The 20,803-nt window shown below is 43.6% G+C and overlaps 3 protein-coding genes across 6 annotated transcripts in view; 1 reads left to right on the top strand and 2 right to left on the bottom strand.

The window, feature by feature from the left end:
• LOC310823257 (mitogen-activated protein kinase kinase kinase kinase 3-like) overlaps positions 1–2,658 on the bottom strand; it is a 39,870-nt gene extending 37,212 nt beyond the window's left edge. For all 3 annotated transcript variants that reach the window (XM_083696061.1, XM_083696063.1, XM_083696062.1), the window contains exon 1: positions 2,454–2,658. In XM_083696061.1, coding sequence (XP_083552187.1) covers positions 2,454–2,549 — 96 coding nt within the window. In that variant the 5' untranslated portion in view covers positions 2,550–2,658. The remainder of the gene's footprint in view (positions 1–2,453) is intronic.
• A 1,190-nt stretch (positions 2,659–3,848) lies between these two features.
• Positions 3,849–7,421, top strand: LOC310823106 (transmembrane protein 178A-like; the record flags this gene model as incomplete). The annotated part of the gene is made up of 4 exons (XM_083695842.1): positions 3,849–4,339; positions 6,281–6,394; positions 6,855–6,992; positions 7,177–7,421. The coding sequence occupies exons 1-4, from the start codon at positions 3,928–3,930 to the stop codon at positions 7,419–7,421; spliced, it is 909 nt and encodes a 302-aa protein (XP_083551968.1). The 5' UTR covers positions 3,849–3,927.
• Positions 7,422–7,450: 29 nt separating this feature from the next.
• Positions 7,451–16,247, bottom strand: thumpd2 (THUMP domain containing 2). 2 transcript variants are annotated; one of them, XM_083695840.1, is made up of 10 exons: positions 16,151–16,247; positions 15,734–15,866; positions 14,987–15,453; positions 14,600–14,677; positions 13,164–13,216; positions 12,743–12,830; positions 11,257–11,328; positions 10,692–10,806; positions 10,105–10,225; positions 7,451–9,869 (listed from the first exon to the last, which is right to left on the bottom strand). In XM_083695840.1, the coding sequence occupies exons 1-10, from the start codon at positions 16,199–16,201 to the stop codon at positions 9,593–9,595; spliced, it is 1,455 nt and encodes a 484-aa protein (XP_083551966.1). In that variant the 5' UTR covers positions 16,202–16,247; the 3' UTR covers positions 7,451–9,592. The 2 variants fall into 2 exon arrangements, with proteins under 2 accessions (XP_083551966.1, XP_083551967.1); XM_083695841.1 differs by lacking the exon at positions 14,600–14,677.
• Positions 16,248–20,803: the final 4,556 nt, after the last annotated feature.

Here is a 20,803-nt window from a genome sequence, read left to right as displayed (position 1 = left end):
GGAAGCCAAAGAAAACAATAAGGCCTGTGAGTGTGTGTGTGTGTGTGTGTGTGTGTGTGTGTGTGTGTGTGTGGCAGGATAAGTGGGCCTCAATGATGCACACACACACATGCGCACACACACACACACACACACACATGCGCACACACACACACACACACACACATGCGCGCACACACCCACAATTTATTGCTCAGGAGTATAGACTGAACCTTTGAATATTCTACATTCAACTCAAGCATAAACACTGCCAACCTTATAATGCCACCCTTCCATCCAAACCACAAACAGCCTTACTGAACTCCTGACCTCCTAAGCCTGCAACTTAGGCATGAGTCAGTCAGGGGCAGTAAAATACAGCATTCTTGGCATCAGCGTATGATATTGCTGCTTCATTATTCAGATCAGATGGGTGACAGAGGTCTTTATTGCTGTTTAGGAGGCAACACTTGAATTTAACAAGTTAATGCATGCTTTATTATCACATCTAACAAACAGCATGAACAGAGAGGTGACATCAAGTCTGTAGGGCAGCATCTCTATCTAACTGCCACAGCTGACAACACTGACGCACTACAGCCCACAGCAAACAGACCATCCCTTACTGAGGCGGTCAGCTCGGCAGCCGACACCACCAGACACATCGTCTCCACGCTCTCTGCCGATTGTCTACTAATTGTAGTGGTCTAATCTGCACAGTAAGGAAATGATGATATCACCCTTAATGGCATAGTGGGGAATAACACTGAAGTTGTAACAAGCGTCTCCCTGCCTGTTTGTCGCCGGACGATGGCCATAATTAAGCTACTTGACTACGTTCACTGTAACAGAGGCTGTGTGGTATGCTTGGCTCATTCAGTGTGGTTTTTGTGTTTTGTTAGTAATCCCACTCGGATAAAGCCTAGAACCTTCTCAGTGAGGTGAGCCAAGGTGCTTGTGAATATATGATAATTAGCTGACCATGCCTGATACAGATTAGCTCCGTACAGTTTATAGACAATGGAAAGAGAAAGAGAAGAATTAATCCGATTTAAACTGAAATTACTTGGCTGTTATTAGTATGTTAATAGACAGAAAGACAAGTGACATTTGGAGATAAACCGAGTTGAGTTTTTAGTCAACCATTTTAATGAGCAAACAAGTAGAGGAAAAGTGAACAATCTGTCCCAAACAGGATGGCCACTGAGGACAATTCTGCACATGTGCTTGTGAACACATCCAGCTATGTCTATTAGCCATGTCTTCCTTTACAGGATTAGTCTAAACAATGAATCACATACGTATGCACGCACACACGCACATACACACACACACAGGAAGTAAGGAAAACTGCATTCCAGGACTATGCCTGCCCACATACACGCACACACAAACAAACACACAGGAAGTAAGGAAAACTTCATTCCAGGACTATGCCTGCCCAGCTGTGCCACACACATTTCACATGCATTCACTTTGACCAAGTGAAAAAACAGTTCCTGTCTTTAGGGCATGGGGGCCTTAAACCCTGCAAATACATTACTGAGGCCGAGTTGCTTCGTGTCATTACTCTGAAGTCTATTACCACACACAACCCTAGCGCTGAGGCTAGAGTAGTCGTTCTCATAATCCCAAACAAATGGAGTGGAGCCTAGGCCTGATTCACTACTGTAGGCTACAGTGCTACTGTCAAACAGGGCTACACTTCAACAGTAAAAATGGTTCTATTACAGCATTTACAGTTGAATGAATTTCCGCTTGTTGCCACAACCGCAAAATGCCTCCCACACACACTATGAACTAGAGACAGGACTAAATTAAATTCCACAGTATTGTGATTAACGCGTAAAAACAACAAGCAGGCGGAGTGAATGGTTTATACAGTTTAGCATATCCTGCATGTACATAAACCAATTCAACGTCATGAAAACAGTATTCCAAGGTCTCAAAACAGCAAAACGTTATCATTATGGTTCTTAAAAGACATCAAATGACGTAATCGCGGGCTAAAGTCAAATTAAACTTTAATATTCATAGCTTTCCCTAGCCCACCCTGTATGCGTTTAGCGCTAGGCCTTGTTTGCTGTGTGGAACCAGAGTGAATTCTTCGGGGACATTCTACCACAACATAAACACGACACAGTTACAAACCCACACGCAACATTGTAACAAAGCACCGCACTGAACAAGGGTGAGAGTGGACTTCGCCATTGTTTATCATAACAGAACAACAGCGGGATTATCTGATGAGTGTGACATAGCCGATATGTATAGTGGCCAGCTGTCTTGCACGGTTCCAGACAAGAGCAACAATTTACCACAACATCAGCAAGATATCCATGTATTACTGTAAATACTTGCGACTCTTTTGTGCGCCATTGCGTTTATGCTGGTAACGTGCGTGTTGTTGTTGTTTTGTTACCGTGTTGTTCAAAAGTGTATGACAGCGCTAATGCCAATGCTGCTGCAATTACCTTGTAGACATCTCCGTAAGTGCCGCTTCCTATCCGCTGAATTAGCTCGAAATCCTCCTGCGGATTCCGCCTGGATAGGTCGACACTGGAATTCATGATTTGAACTCTGATTTATGGTTTCCAAAAGTGTGGTTGAGCGACACCGACGCTAAAAATCGGACAAAACTAACGTAAAAACATACAGCGTCAGAAAATCACAGCCAGCCTCCACTGTAACTTCAACATGGCTTCCACTGCGCAACCAATGAGCATGCGCACAACAGTAGTTGTCATTCTCCAGAAAGAAAGCAAGGTGCTGTGTGGAGAAAGTGCACAGCCACAGCAGTGCCAGATAGACAATACAAAATACCACAAAGTGGGATAAAGAATGAATGAACTATTGCATTCGCAATAATCTCAGAAATAGGCCTACTTGCCTTGCTAGAACAATACAGGCTCAACAAGGTATAACCCTAAAATGACTGACTAACATTAGAGTAGGGCTGTTATGCCCTGTAGCCTGAGCTATGAACTGTATAGAAGGCTTCACACACTACAGCCGACCTGATGTATTATTTATTTTCATTTCACAATGTCCTTTGCAGCACTGTCTCAGCAACCATCGTGGTTGCATAACCTGGCCAGTCCAGTACGGCTCAGCTTGGTTCAGGTGGTCTTTTAAAAAAAAAAGTTTCATCCAGTGTGCGTTAGGGTTAGGGTTAGGGTTAGGGTTAGGGTTAGGGTTAGGGTTAGTTGCAGTCCGATACTTAATTAGGGTTTGGAATCACACTCGCGTGATGAGGTAGACCTGCTTGAGACATTTAATAATTTCTCAAGTGCTGTCCTTAGAACTTGAGGATCTCATCTTGGCCTAATGGTGGATGTTTGTGTTTTTTGCGTGGGAAACCCGGGTTTGAATCCCATCTGTCATATTAGCACTTCCACTTTGCACCCCATGTCTTTATCCCCCTGGATTAGATGCCAATGTCTCATAATAAATGAAATAAGTAAACATTATTGTTGCTGCTAAAAAGGCTATTATTATTCATACGATTATTAATATGATCATTTTTATGGCACTGTGACTTTTATTCATAATGACTTGTCACGATCAGTCTGACAGAATCAGCATGACAGCGTTGACATTTCGTCGCGTGCCCAGTGCGCCGCGCCCGCGTCTGTCTCTCTGCTTTCATTCCGAGAGCCTTGAGATCAGAATGCGCTGCAACACGGAGAACCTACCGCGTGCACGGGATTATAGCCATCATCTGATACTTATAGAACATACTAGGATCAGTGAGTCGTCAAAGAGGGAGAGCAGAGGCAAGGGTCGGGTTTTTATCTGCACAGCCTGCAACCAACTGACGGGGTATTTTCATCAGCGATCTCGGCATCATGTATTGCGCAAGCCAGTGTTGTTACCGGGGAGTGAAGTGGACGCAGTGACCGATGCCTCTCTCTGACCGACTGTTTACCCCTCATTAATGACCGCAGGATGGAGAAGCAGACCTTGGTGACGGCTGTCAGTCTGTCCATGAGCCTGGCGTCCCTGGCGCTCCTAATAACCGCTATCTTGACCGACCACTGGTACGAGACTGACACTACACAGCACAAGCAGAACTGCGACCAGTACGGGCCGGACTCCAACGACCAGAAGAACCGGCTGATGCCCATCTACCACCTGCCGCTCATGGACAGCAGCAACCCGCGGCGGAACAAGGCTCTGCTCCGCGCGATCCACGTCGGGAGCAAAGAGGAGGAACTCTTGGAAAACTGGAGGTCGATTTTGGGAATGGGAATTTTGGAAACAGAATGCGGGCGCCCTCTCTTCTCGACATACTCTGGACTTTGGAGGAAGTGTTATCACCTGGGGAAGGACCGGGATATCGACAGCCTCATCACAAAGGGTAAGACTAACTAACGGGATGAAACTTGACCCGGGGTCAAGTGCGGTGCGCAAATAAACAGCATCCCTCGGGGAACTATGCATCCGACGCAAGACAAGGGTATAACTTCCATGAAATAAGTAGTTATAGCCTATATGTGACTTAGACCTAAGTTTAAATGTTTTTCCATATCCTGATGTCTCTATTGTCTACAATATCTTACACTTTAATTTTTTAACACCAGAGAGAGAATGTAGCAGATAGTTGATTCACTTACTTATAGAAAATGTAGCCTATTTATTGTAAATCGCTTTGGATAAAAACGTCTGCTAAATCACTTAAATGTAAATGTTAAATGTAAACATGTAAGCGGAAGAAAGAAGAGTAGAAGAAATACGGACAGGGAAAATAAAAGCCCAATAAGTCTCCTCAGATTGAAATAGTTTACAATATGAGTACGTGCTATGTCATCTATGTTTTTCTCTGCAAACAGATCTATCAATTCACGTGGCTAAAACTCTGGATAAAGGGATAAATCAGCAGCATCGTCACTCTATTGTGTGCGTGGTGCGTGGTGCGTTGCTAGGAGGTGTGCGGGCTTGCGTGTCCATCATTATGACCTGAAATACTCTCTCTGTCAGGTCAGGCCCGTTATCAAACAGCGCGTGACAGACCGTCTCCGTTATTACATCTGACACCAGACAAGGGAATCATTTCCATTCCATGCACGTTCCATGCGCGCACTCTACACCCGAGGCAATATGGGCATGCTGAGTGTGTTCAGCATCGCATACATTATTCTATGTAATATAATTTTGCAGGAGAAGAGAACGTGACTTAATTTTTGTGATTCATTATTCCATAGGGACCCAAATCCCCAGAGAAGCGACACGCGCGCATTCTGTGCGTAAAATGCACTGTTGTCAGTGACAGGAATTGTGCGTCCTGTCACAGGTTCGGATTGGCCCTATAAGAGAATAAACACATTGGTGCAAGTTTATCTTGGGTTAATATAGTGATTTCAAAATGGTAAGTGCAGCCTATTTGTAACTGTGTGAAGGTGAAAGTCACAGTTGACACAACCCAAATCTCCCTAAATATCCTATAAGTGTCTCCAAAACAGTAGAAGAACGACATCGCTCCAAAAGAACCTAGTTATAATGATAGGCTATTTGTCAGGAATATCCCAATGTTTGGTTTTCACTCAATCCCGGAGATTTGAAGATGTATAACGTCCGCCATCTTGTGGCAAATATAAGAATAGTTTTCTCCCCTGCAGAGCTTGCCTATCATATTATGAAGTCTATCCACACGTTAAGGTTGTGGTCTGAATTCTAAGTTAATCCTTTGGACTAGGTCTTGAATAGAAAAAGATCAACAGGAGAGTATAAAACACACATTAAACACACTTGATAGCCTACAGAGCTGTCTACACAAAACAGTGTCTACACAGATTTCTGTCTAAACAAAGCTGTATAGAATCACATTAATTTACATGTCCCATACAAGAAATATCTTGTGCTTTAGTGTAATCATGGGGCCTGCCAGGGTTAGCAAACATCTCTTCCCTTTAAATATTCACATAAGACATATTTCCTGTATACTTTGTTTTCCTTATTCTATTGTTTATACATCCTATGCAGAACAAAAGATAAACTGCTATGAAGATATCTTGCTACTTCCTGTGTTGACTCCTGTTGTGGTAAATGCGAAGTGGGATCATTGGGACGACCCTACCCTTAACTCTAACCAAAATCTAAACATAACCCTGAACTTAACCATAACCTCTACCTAACCCTAATTGGGTGACGTCAGAGTTGGGCTATCCCTGTATCTGTCTCTATGTAAAACATTGAAAATGCAAAAAATAAATAAAACGTGGTCCAAAAAATCATCTGGCTGTCCTATGTATCCAACTTAGCATTTACCCTCCAGTTGTTGTCTGTCTGTCTGTCTGTATAGGTATAGCTCGACGATGCACCACCATCAAGTACCATTTCTCCCAGCCAATTAGACTCCGCAACATCCCTCTCAACCTGACCCGCACCATTCAGCAGGATGAGTGGCACCTCTTACGTAAGAACACACACACACAATTTCTCTCTCTCTCTCTCTCTCTCTCTCTCTCTCTCTCCCACACACACACACACACACATTAATATACATGAATTCCATTTAGCTGATGAAGAGAAATGTCGCAGAGAGAAACTGCTTGTGTGCTTGTTGGACAGAGTTGGTCTGGGCAAGGCACTGCAGAGGCTGATCTACATATCACCTTGCATTCCACACAAAGGGGCAGGTTTGGTTACACAAATTGAGCCATTCCCAAACTAAATAACACTTTTAATGGAGATTCACCATATATCCTTAATTATTCTAGAACATGGCCAGGAAACTGGCCCAAAGTGATCCTTACAGTATGTACAAAGGTGACCAATCTGCATTGTGCTAAGCACAGGTTTATCCTCTCAAACAGAATGTACAGTATCTCTCTGACATAAGACCTTCCTCCCTCTCCTTCCCTTCCTCGTGTCAGACCTGCGGAGGATCACCGCAGGGTTTCTGGGAATGGCGGCGGCTGTTCTGTTGTGCGGCTGCATCGTAGCATCCGTCAGCTTTGTCTGGGAACACAGTCTCACCCAGCACGTCTCTGGTCTGCTCTTCCTCATGGCAGGTACTGTCTATAATGCACACACACACACACACACACACACACACACACACACACACACACACACACACACACACACACACACACCAAAAACACTCTTTATTACACTGACCTTTCCACTGTTCCTCCTTCCCTCCTCTCCTCCTTTCTTTTCACCTCCTCCCTCCCTCTCCTCCTCTCTCCCCAGGCATATTCTGCACCATCTCCCTGTGTACCTACGCAGCCAACGTCTCTTACGACCTGTCCAGGGTTCCTCCCTTCATCTACGGGCTGCCTGGGGATGTGGAGCATGGCTACAGCTGGTCCAGCTTCTGTGCCTGGTTCAGCCTGGGGCTCACTGTGGCCTCCGGCTGTCTCTGCACCACCTTCCCAATCCTCAGTCGCAACAGCAAGGCCCAGCGCAGCAAGACCAAGCCTGACACGCAGCCCTGATGTGTCCAACACACCTTGACTTTTACTGGGCTTGATACAGTAATTCAACCCTCAGATGTAGCAAGGCCCCTCAGGGCAAGACCAAGCCCAACACCCATGCCTGATGCAGCCCTTCCTTACTGTGTCTGATACACAATGTACTGTGTCTTACAGTGCAGACCATTCATTGGATGTGAACTATAGAAAGGCCCATTGGGGCAAGACTAGTCTTGCATATCCATAATGTACCTCCAAATCACATTGTTCTCATGATTCTAGGAGGTCTGGAAAATGTTTGATTATCCAATCTGGCTTGGATTGAACTGGATGGAGCGATGGGAGAATGTGCTCGCAATTTAATTGGATGTTACATTCCAAAACCCTTTCCCCACATGCCTGTAGAATGGTTGCTTGTTGTTATGTATCTTATCTTTTCCAACCGGATAGGACTATTTTGCAGAGAGTTGTTGCCCATGCTAGCTTGCAACATTGAAGAAAATGGAAGATAACCTGAAGGAAAAACTGAATTCGCTTTTTTTGGAGCTCTGCCCAAGCAAGGTATTTGATTAGTTTAACATGTCACGTGTCAGTCATTTTAAACGGGTTTCCGCCCCTTTGTAACTACTTTTTGTAAAGGATTTCCCCGGGCTTTTTGAACTAGGAAAGCTTGGTCTCAAGAGGCTAGGGCAAGACCAAGACCTGATGTGTCTGACACACCTTTAACTGGGTCTGATACAATACTTCAACCCTGAGACTTAGCAAGGGCCAGCAGCGGGGCAAGACCAAGCCCAACATCCATGCCTGATGCAGCCCGTCCTCTACTGTGTCTGACACACTTTTAACGAATGCATCCCTGTCTGCCTGACCCAGGACATGAACTCGCTAATGTTGTGTTTCCGAAGCACACAGATCGTCTGACATTAATATTTTTCTGTGTATGCTCAGAATTGAGTTTTAGTAATATTTATACCATAGACAAGAGGCATTGATGTGCCATTCCAACTTGACCAATAGATACTGTAGATACCATCCTAGAAAGGCCTTTAATAGAACACACCCCTAATGACATCATAAAGAGACAGGAGCATAAGACATAAACCCACATCTGAATATATCCTCTTTGATTGTCAGCGGCTGTTTACTCCGACATCTAACCAATGCTCTGAGGATATCCTACTGTGGATATATTATTATCAGTAGATACCGACTAAATTCTTGTGGATACCTTGCTAAACTCCAAGTCAACCTTTTCCCTACTCTTATCGATGGACACTTGCCTCATCACTCCAGGTCGCCACCCCATCTCTTCCTGTGACTTTTCCTATTCTATTAATGGATATGACCCCTAAATCCTGTGGACCGATATCTGTCTTTAATCTCAGTGGATGTATACTGTGATCTTAATCTATCTATCACTAGACTGCCTATTGACATCTGTTCTAATCACAGACAGGGGATATTTGTGTCATGTGAGGATTATGTGGTTACATTCTGCAAAGGGAAAACAGCAGAATTTCCCACAATTTCTCCTGAAACTGGACCTCTGGAATTACATGTTTGTCAACAAGTTGTCAAGGGAAAAGACAGTGAAATGAATGATTTAAATATTTAATCTTTATTTATACAGGTAGGTCAATAAAAAACAAATTCATCTTTGCATTGACCACCTTTCAAGAGACCAGCACAGCGATATAAAATACATTACAAATATACAAATAAAAATCATTACCAAAATTAAGTTTTATGCATTTTGGCACTGTACAGAACATCCTTTTTTTTGGCAAACAATTTGTTTTAGTTTTTATTGAAGTGACACAATTACCTAAGCAGTACATGTTGGTCAAAGTCAAAATTCCAACCAAGACGCATGGATGCCATGATGTAGTGCTGGTAAGAATGGTATAGGTCTAGCATCACCTCAGAGGTGATAGTGGTCCTGACAGAGTCACTGCTGCCCGCCGCGTTGCTTCAACACAAACCACCTCTGACAGCTAATGCCTCCCACACACTGGACCACGCTCCTGGAGCCTGCTCTGTCTGACGTGACGCACAAGCTTGTGTGTGTGTGTGTGTGTGTGTGTGTGTGTGTGTGTGTGTGTGTCTGTCTGTCTGTCTGTCTGTCTGTCTGTCTGTCTGTCTGTCTGTCTGTCTGTCTGTCTGTCTGTGTGTCCGGTCAGGTCCACTGCAGTCTGTCATCTGTGCGGTACAGTAACAGTCTGTATCTTGACAAACTTGTGGATCAGGGCATCTATCGCCCCCAGACTCACTCTGTGCTTGGCCTGGGGCTGCAGGGAAGAGAGGAGGCTGGAGGTTACAGTGGGAGAGGGAGCCACAGTGCTTCCTAACCCACCCAGGGTCTCCTCTCCCTGTGTGTGTGAGGGTGCAGGGCCTGGGCTCAGACTTCTCTTCAGCACGGAGGAGAGCTGGGGACTGAGCAGCAGAACCAGGGTCCCACCTGTACGGAGAACTCTGAAAACAAAACACACACGTTAGAAAACACGCACACACACATGCGCACACACACGTGCGCACACACACGCACACACACACGCACACACACACTAGGTTTTATTTAATTTAATTTATGCTATTTAACCTTTATTTTGGCAGGAGACCTGACTGAGACCAAAGTCTCATTTACAGCGGAGCCTTGCATCACAGTACGCATACAAAAATACAAAGAAACTGTACCGCAAAGACTCACCTCTCCATCTCCCTCACCATCACTGGTAGAGAGGCAGCCATGTCGGTCTTGCTTCCAAACTTCTTCCCAAAGGGGACATCACAGACCACAGCGTCCACACTGCAGGACGGCAGGGGGATCTCTACAGAGGGAAGAGGACAGATACAGATTAATAATTACATCTATTAATGTGTGGGGTGGGATTCAAGTCTTGTTGTTTAGGGCCGCAGTGCAGACAGTAGATACTATAACTGCCAAAGTTATCAAATGCCTTTATTCTTTCCCCTCATAATTCAGCATGAAGGGCGAATGTATAAACTACATATACACCAGGAGAGGCAGGTGGAGGTAGAGATTGGAGGAAGGGCTCATTGTAATGCAAGGAATGGAATGAGGAATGCTGTTCGATACCGTGATATCATGTGTTTGATACCATTCCATCAAACACACGCGTTTGATACCACTCCTCATTCCATTCCATGCATTACAATGAGCCCGTCCTCCAATTTCTACCTCCACCAGCCTCCACTGATATACACATCTAAAATACTATATGGCTATATCTTTATTATATTTTCCTATATACGCTTGAGTGGCTTAGTTCCTACCAATGGAGGAAGCCTGCAGCAGCTGTACTCGAGCCCTGAGGTCCGCAAACTCCACATTCTGACAGGCCTTCAACAGCTGGGACTCGTCGATGTCCATCCCCAGGAACAAGGCATCCTGACAGGAGAGGGACATGGTTTGACTTGTTTTTATTTCAATTTAAGAAATTGACATTGACTCTCTTAACACCAAACAACATTTACTTGACATTCAAGTACACACACATACTGCCATATGCGTAAGGGTGTATACATTTGTGTGTGTGTGTGTGTGTGTGTACATGTTTGTGTGTGTGTGTTTGTGTGTTTGTGTTTGTGTGTGTGTGTGTGTGTGTGTGTGTGTGTGTGTGTGTGTGTGTGTGTGTTTCCCTCACAAAGACATTCAGAATCCTTGTTGGGTCGATTTAAAAACCGTAACATGTATTGGATTGCACCTTTAAAACATTAGGCATCCCACTAATAGAAATTATTACAATGTGATGATGTTGATAAATCAGAAACATTCAATAGGACATTATCAGAACAGCTGGGATTCTCACAACACATAAGTACAACAAATAAGTCTCACCTGACATTCCTGTGCAGCCTCTAGCAGAATAGTTCCCACTCCACACATGGGGTCTATCACACGGGAACCGGGCTGGTGGAACAGAGGGAGAACAACAACATGAGAACAACATTAGAACAACATTAGAACAACAACATTACTCAGTCATGGCTTTTCACTGTCCTGACGCCCCGCTGGTGGAATGAGCTTCCCACTGCTGTCATGACTGCAGAGTCACTAACAATCTTCCGCCGTCGATTGAAGACCTATCTCTTCAGACATCTTAACGGTCCATCCTAAATACCTCTTCACCCCCACTACCCCCCTGTACAAGTTTCTCTCCTGTTAACAATAAAAAAGAAATAAATACATCTTTAAAAAAAATCCTTCTTCTAGCATTGTGACCGCCTATGGCCCCTGGTCCGAGCATTGATTACTTTATCTTATGATGACTGATGGATAGATGATTCACTTACTTAAACAAATGTATTTGTTGTAAGTCGCTTTGGATAAAGGTGTCTGCTAAATGCCATAAATAAAAAATAAATAAATAAATAAATAAACATCATGAGAACAACAACATTAGAACAACAACATTAGAACACACCTGGCAGAGCTAAGAATGTAAGAGGAGAACAACTATGTAAGATTCCACAGATGTTAACACCGATCCTCAGAACACAAAATTAGAGAAAGGAACAGGAGGACACCTTCACACTCCGAAGAGAGGAAGAACCAGGGTTAAGCCAGATGGACACGATTTTCACAGACATAGACGATTCTGACCGATAAGAGGGTCTCATACTGCAAGACATTGTCACGTCACGCTGTCTTGATGCAATTTACGCTGCAGGAGCAGACCCGATGGTAGCTCTCACACTGAGCGGGGTGACTGAGCCAGCAGGAACTATCTGTTCTTAAAAAGGATTAGAATTTTCTACATCATGATAATTTTTTGCTGTATCTATAAGGCAGTCCTGCCAGAGCTCCACAGGTTTTTCTTAAATTTCAATAGTTTCCAAACCGAGATTTAGATTGTATTATGTACCTTTTAGTATTCAACAATTAGGCTATGGTCCCAAACATAACTTGCGTGTTGCCATTGTTTATAGTCCTGACCTGGTTTCCCATTGGTTGACTTCCTTATTTCACATCGTAGTACTAACCTCTCTGCACGAGTAAAAAGGAGCCACAACCCAAAAAGTCGGACATATCAGAATCAGACGTGATCATGTCTACTCTTCATGTCATTGACATTTTGCAGTCATTGAATTGTGCAGTGTCTGCCCGGCTTTAGGGTAATTCAATATAAATTTAGGAAGTACATATAATTTTTAATTCAATGACTGCAAAAAGGATTAAATTATTTCTCAATAAACTGAAAAACAGAAGCTTTTTATACACATTTTTTATTTTTCAAATCACAATTGATATTGAATTGACCCCAAACCTGAGAGCACCATTAGAGAGGAACCAGGTCCATGCCCTGTGGGAGATGGGAGCCTACCTGGATGTCAGAGAGAGAGGCCATGGCCCAGGCTATGGTTGACCTCAGTCCTGTAGTCTTCATATAACTCCTGCTGGCCAGAGGAAGTCTGGGGGAGCAAGAGGAAACCGTTATATAGGTTTTAGACATGCTGAATGCGATAGGCATACTGAACGCTATAGACATACTGAATGCTATAAACATGCACTGTACTGAACACTATAGACATACTGAATGCTATAGACATACTGAACGCTATAGACATACTGAATGCTATAGACATACTGAACGCTATAGACATACTGAACGCTATAGACATACTGTACTGAACGCTATAGACATACTGTACTGAACGCTATAGACATACTGTACTCAGCTAACAGGAGTGTACACATTACATACATGTAAACATTGTGTGAGGCTGTCACAACGTGTCACAAACCTGAGTAGAGGTATCCCGAGCACACAGTGGTCATCACTTAGATACACATTCACCTGCAGACGAGAGGATACAAGTTAACATAGGAGTAACAGAGGAGTAACAGAGGAGTAACATAGGAGTAACATAGGAGTAACAGAGGAGTAACAGAGGAGTAAGCTACTCATTAAAGACATTACTCATTAACTTATAGACGAGAGGATACAAGTTAACATAGGAGTAACAGAGGAGTAACAGAGGAGTAACATAGGAGTAACAGAGGAGTAACATAGGAGTAACATAGGAGTAACAGAGGAGTAAGCTACTCATTAAAGACATTACTCATTAACTTATAGACGAGAGGATACAAGTTAACATAGGAGTAACAGAGGAGTAACAGAGGAGTAAACTACTCATTAAAGACATTACTCATTAACTTATAGATGAGAGGATGAGAGCAATATAGACAGCAAAGACCATAACAGGGTGACGCTCAGGTTATGGTGTGGACCAGGTTATGGTGTGGACCAGGTTATGGTGTGGACCAGGTTGTGGTGTGGACCAGGTTGTGGTGTGGACCAGGTTATGGTGTGGACCAGGTTGGATTGGATTCCACTTGGACTTTAAAGGCCATTAACTATTGACAATCGCACTTGACTCACCACCATAATGCTTTTATTTATATTTATTCCTACTGTTAGGGTGCAAGGAAATCCAACTTCAATACTTTAAATAAAAGAAGACCGGAATCAAACGTGTCTTCTTTTATTTAAAGTATTGAAGTTGGTCACAAGGGATTTCCTTGCACCCTAACAGTCCAACCAAGATTTACCATTTATTACAGGAGAGGGTCAAAAACGCCTGTCTGTGCAGAGACTAAACTCTTTGGCAGAGCGCACAATCTCTCCCTGTCTCAAACTCTCTCAGATGAGGTGTTTTCAAGCCGACCTTTCAGAGGGACAGCAACACATGCACAGTTCAAAAACAACATTTAGTTCAGGGTGGCCTTGCACCTAAATCAGTTTGTCCCCACTAACAGATACAACCCACGAGACAGATATAACCAGCGTCATACTGACTGGCTGTCATAAATGAGTATACTACTGATCACAGAATCATTGAACAGTGTGTGACTAAACAAAATATAATCATAATGACATGGTTATACCGACTAAAATAGATTGTTATATGGCTACATTGATTATAAGAATATAATAAATGACAGATGAGAAATCTGTCTCCCCTCACACTACACTATTACCACTTTGTTGTGATATTGTCTTGATTTATTTATTATTTTTATTCTGATACTGCTGATAGGTTGATATTGTTTTTTGCCATTATGTATAGTTGAGAGCACTGCTCGCAGCCCGCTGTAATATGTATATGTGGCAATAAACCACTTAGATTAAGTGTGTGGGTGTATTGGGTAAATGTGAATGTATAACTGTGATGAACACCTCCAGATCAGGCTTCCTCAGGTCTACTCTCCAGCCCAGAAGCCTGCTGACGGCTGTTCCAATGATCCTACTCAGGTCCTGCACACCATGGGACAAACACAACAAACAAAGTCAATGCGGCTCCCTCAAGGGTTCTACACGGCAGCAAACAGGTTCCACAAAGGTTTCCCTTACTACAGGGACCAGCCAAAGAACTATTTCTTTTCTTTCAATAGTGTATTAGGACACACACACACACACACACACACAGTACACACATACAGTGTACACACACACACACACACACACACACACACACACACACACACACACACACACACACACACACACACACACACACACACACACACACACAGTACACAGTACACAGTACACAGTACACAGTACCTGAGGAGTGAAGCGTTTGGCCAGGGCCCCACTGCACTTGCAGTTCACTCTGAAGGACACACCATCATGTGACGCCTGGGGGACGCTGGATCTCTCCTTGGCCTTACTTCCTGGATCTCCATCTGGGTCACCTTCAACTCTGTCTCCTTTAACGAGGTCCATGCCAAGACATTTCCCATTCTCTGTGTGTCCAGTTGATGACATCATTTGACCCTTGCTCAACTCCTTAGTGTCTCCCTCTAGTCCTCTCTGTGCCTGTGGTCCATTTCGTCTGTCACTAATAGACTCCTCAACACCACTCCCCTCCTCATCCTCTCTCTTCCTCTTCCTGCCCAACACCGTCACACTCTCGGCACGGCCGCTCTTCATCTTCAGCTCTGCCTGTAGGCGTTTCCATGACGACAAGGCGCCTGTCCAGTCGCTGGAGTCCCCTACGAGCCTCGCCTGGATCAGAGACGCCGTCTTTGCTAAGCAGGTCAGAACAAAAACACACATGCCTAAAGGTCTGGTTTCCCCAACACAGGTCCACCAGCCAAGTCCTTGACTAAATCACATCACGCTTTCAGGTTACATTTTGATATAGGTTCAGGATACCAGCCATCCAGGAGTAAAACAAGGCGTACTATAATGGATTGGCACAAGCAAGACATACAGCATTACAGGGGGGTAGGGATGAAGGATGATGAGGAGGAGGGGAGTGGTGTTGGGGAGTCTATTAGTGACTGTGTGGTACTGTAGGTAGCCTACCTGTACTGGAGTGGGCTGTGAGAGGTGAGTCTTGCTTCAGCAGCAGAAACAGTCTCTCGGCAGACTTCAGCTCTGTCACTTGTTTGATTCCCACTGAGGTGGTGAAGAACACTTTTCCAGGGATGTGATCCACCTACATCAGCAACAGTTTATTTGACGTTTCAATCATTAACTGTGTTACTTTACCTAACAAGACATGAAGGGAAATTTGTAGTAAAGACAAGATCAAAGTACATGGCTATATATGCTGACTGTATATGCTACAATATGACTCAATAATAAGGGAGATTTTGATGCCAATAGCATAGAACTGGAATTGACTTGGAATACCTAAAGCTAATGCTACTATGCTAATGTGTACCAAAACATAACAGAGACTACCCCACTTCCACTGGCTAAGGAAGGTAGCTAACTCACATCTTTGGCTGCAAGTTTTGTCTTCACCTCCTCCACGAGGAAAGGTTCCATGCCGTTCCCAGCTGTGCAGTAGAGGCGAACGTCGCGCTTGGGGCAAGTCATTATTATTGAAGTTATGTTCAGAAATGTGTGGCTTGTCCTAAAACAGTCAAACTAAAAGGTACCAATGTTACCATGGGTTGCCATGATGCATTCAGGTTGCTTCACCAAAGGACGTCCGGTCTGAAATATCGACATTCAGGAGACAAACGTTCCTCATGTCAAGAGAAGAAATGTGTTGACTATGTGTTGATACAGTTCCCCTGTCATATTAAAATAACACCCTACCATGATTACACCATTTCGTGCTCTTTTGTGGTTCATTGACTAGGCTGGAAGTTCACTCTTATCACAGATCGTATAACCAAAGATATCCCACTCGCTAATTTCTATATAGATTTCACCAACAGAGGGCGCACTTCAAGTAAGAATCGGACTCAATGGAGCTTTCCTCAAAAAATGTAGTAGTTCGACTTCATCCGTAGATACCGGACATAATGTAATGTCAAGGTGTGTGACTTTCATTCAAGGTGTGTTTTTCATAGTTGTGATATATGTCCTTGTTGTGCATCACAGCAAAAGTGGCTACGCTCTCTCACACATAGTGTACAGACACCGTTACAAGGGACCATACCATGTCCAGATGAGCAGTTGTTTATAATGCCAGTCAGACCTAGGCTCAAATAATATTAAGTATATTAATAAGCATTATTAAGTATAATTTCAAATACTTAGCTGTGCTTGATTGAATTGCCTGGTACAATGGAACCAATGAAATAGTCCCCAAATTGCAAAACCCTGCCCATCTGGCATTCTAAGCAAGCCTAAGCAAATTATAAAAATGTATATTTGAAAGTATTTCACCCTAAGAAGGTATCATACCATCCGCAGGTGGGCAGTTGTTTATAGTGTCAATTACATAATGCCTGAGGACGTATGGACGTATGGGCAGCAGCAGTTGCCGTCAGCTATGGCAGATTTCCTGTTTTGAGTGTCCTGTATGTTGGACATCTGTTTGGCATTTCAACGAGATGTCAGTCAGTGTCCTACATTTCTGCACTGTAAGAAGAAGGTCAAAATAGCAGGTTAATGCATTAAGAAACTATCAATGTCATTTAACTACAACCATAACCAAAATTATATTGCATTACCTTCGGACATAGGACATGGTGATATATTTCCTTTATAAACCAAAACTCCCTCGGACAGCTAACTGTATGTTCCCAGTGAAACCATTCGGACAGCTTTAACAGTTGGATACTTTGATTCCAGTGGAAAAATTAATTACATAGTTCACATAGCTCAGTTCAGCCATAGTCGGCACAAACTGTAAAACCTTACACCATTAACTTACTGCCCTACAAATGCAATAATGACCTGTACTCAGGATGTAAGCCAAATGCAGCCTGATAATCCTATTCTAGAACCCTCTATTCTACATCCCTGTACTGGTTTAGAACCTTGGAACCAGTGTTGCTCCCTGAGGACCAATGGTCTCACTAGAACACAATAGGGAACTAGGAAAGCAGGAAGAGGGGAAATGAACTGTCCTTGGAATCTAAAAATGTCATCACACACTCCCAGTCAGGATGTTGTTTCTAATGTGGACGAGTTTTCTCTCAGATCACAGTGGATGGAGGTGTGTGTGTGTGTGTGTGTGTGTGTGTGTGTGTGTGTGTGTGTGTGTGTGTGTGTGTGTGTGTGTGTGTGTGTGTGTGTGTGTGTGTGTGTGTGTGTGTGTGTGTGTGTGTGCGTCTGTGCGTCTGTGTGTGTGTGTGTGTGTGTGTGTGTGTGTGTGTGTGTGTGTGTGCGTGGGTGCATGTGTGTTTGTGGCAGGTCAAACTCTGGGACTGCTATAACACTGGAAAACAGTCTGGATAGACAATGATAAGCAGTGGGTGGGATCTCCTATTGTCAATTTGTCATATTTATTTTTGGCCTGATGATGTATAAATAGGTTTAATACAGTACATCAAATTAGAGAAACAGAGAACAGAGAAAAGGCACGGAGGTGTGAAATACAGCGTTACTTATCCTGTGTGTGTAGGCAGATTTACTGAACATATATTGCATATATTGCATTCTCTTGTATATGACATGTTACTCATAGAGAAGTAACATTAATCTGAGCTGATAACACCTCTACTCCCACAGACTTTGCTGGTTTATACGTAACTGTACAATTTACTGTGGCCTTACTGTGATTGTGTTATGACCTCAGAGTTATACCATTAGTAGAAGGTAGAGGGCGTCCGCTAAAAGTGTATTATTACTACACCACAAGTTGACAGTTGAGTTTGGTTCATTGCTGAAATTAAAATGAAAACATACCAATGGAGCAATACACCAACAGACCAACGGGCGTTGCCCTCTAAACAAATAGTCCTTCCAAACTAGCAGCTGTCAACAACAGATGATCATGACTGAGGGACTATTAGACACTGACAGAGACAGACAGTCACTACAACAGCATTGTCAAACAAACAACAGCATTACTGGAGAATGATTGGCTGTTCGCTGTTTGTCATGTGTAGAGTCAAGAATGATTGGAGGAAATGTGCCATCTATGCTAGATGAATGACTGTTTGGTTGTTCGATACCGTGTTGTTGAACAAACCACTGATTGTTCCCTCAGTTGGGGAGACCTTGAGATTCCTGGCTATAGATGAACAATAACAGCTCTTAGTGTAGCTGGGTGGGTCATCACTATATGGCCTTGCTGGAAAGGACTGAATCTGTTTTTGACAAAAACTAAAAATGAGGTAACCGCTAGGCCTAACCCTAACTTAAACTTTAACCTTTGATTAGACAAATAGCTTGAATCGGTCTCTCAATCAAGTATTTTTTGCCAAATAGATGTTATCTCAATTAAATTAACTTGGATAAATAAAGGTTAAATGAAAAATATCCACCTAAAAGTTATGATGATACAGGCAAATGTGTCCTCTGATCATCTAATGCAAACAGTAAGGCTGCCTTGCTTGTAGTCATGCCTGGCTCCTGCTCAGACGTCTGGTCTGCTGGTAGACTGTACTCGGGTCACCTCTAACAGTGTTTATGTAACTGAACCCAGGTCTCATGCATGCGACAAGACCGTGTAGGCCTGCTGAGCTAAAGCCTAGTCATCAAACCACCACCTCTATTACACTAACCCCATGTTTACCCATTGAAGAGTGACTCCTCTTCTGGAGCTAAGGCCTAAAATATAATAACAATAAATGCCATTTAACAGCTTTTATCCAAAGTGATTTACAGTACAGTGAGTCAATACATTGTTTTAAGCGTATATATGGTCCCAGCAGGAATCAAACCCCACAACCTTAGTGTTGCTAGCGCCATGCTACCAACTGAGCCACACAGGACCGTAGGCTTGTTACTCAAACACTGCCGTCTAAGAGTGCTGCAGACTGCAGCCGTCGTGAATGTTGCCCTTGTATAGGCTCCAGAGCAACAGCTAGTCTAGTAGCCTTAAACTTGACTGATTGCCCTAGAGTCTGGAGGGGAACCACAGGAGCCCTGCTAGCTGGAGTTGTCTGTTGGCAACAGCCCTCTCTCTCATGGCACACACTACAGGTATTCATAAGGCCTGACCTAGTCTACTGTATGGCACCGCTTTGACTGCCTGGACATTCATGATATAGGGCCGGTTTCCTAGGACCCAGATAAAGCCACATCCTGGACTAGAAAGCATCTTCAATGGAGAATCTGCATTCTGTGTTGAAAGTACATGTGTAGGCTTAATCTGGGGGTAATAAACCGCTTTGAAATGCCCTGCTTTCTCTCTCTCTTTCTCTCTCTCTCTCTCTCTCTCTCTCTCTCTCTCTCGATCGACACCAACTACAGGTATTCATAAAAAACTATATAGCCTAACACACAACTGACTGCAAATTCATGATATAGGGTGGGATTCCTGGACTAAATCCTGGACTAAACAGCATGCTCATTCCAGAATAATCAAATAATCTGGGGCCAATAATAAACCTCTGTAAAATGCTTTAGCTACACTGATACTTGTACTATAGACTACTACACTTCCTCACAAGTCCACACTCCAGCTGATTTATATACCTGTCAATCAAATAGTCTGGGTGCCATATCAGCCTGGTATTTTTAGACCTTGATATTTGTATTATGTAACAGAAATAAGCACATGGAGTGGATGTGCCATGACAACCAGTAGTACAGTAAGAGTTCCATCACTCAGACATGCAAGTACAGTGTCCATTCATTCTGTTGGAATTAAAACGACTACTTTATGTCCACTAAAGCAGAGTGGAGTTACACTACCGGAGGATAAAATGAACAAACAAAGAGACATTCCCTCCTACGGCTGTGAGAGGGCCGGGGTTGAATGGCTTCTTTGAGCCGGCGATGCCCCCACAGTCCTCCATGGGACACAGAGTTGACCATTGTTCTGTTCCCCTCACATCAATACTGGGGAGGTACAGGCTGGGAGAGAGAGAGAGAGAGAGAGATAGGGGAGAGGGAGGGCAGGCTAGGACTGGGAGAGAGAGATAGAGGGGAGTGGGAGGGCAGGCTAGGAGTGGGAGAGAGAGAGAGCGAGAGAGAGAGAGAGAAGATGGGGGTGCAATGAGGGAGTGGGGGGGCAGTGGG

This window comes from Argentina silus (genome assembly GCF_951799395.1).
Source record: "Argentina silus genome assembly, chromosome: X".
Classification (NCBI taxonomy): domain Eukaryota; kingdom Metazoa; phylum Chordata; class Actinopteri; order Argentiniformes; family Argentinidae; genus Argentina; species Argentina silus.
This window is presented reverse-complemented; position numbering and strand designations above follow the sequence as displayed.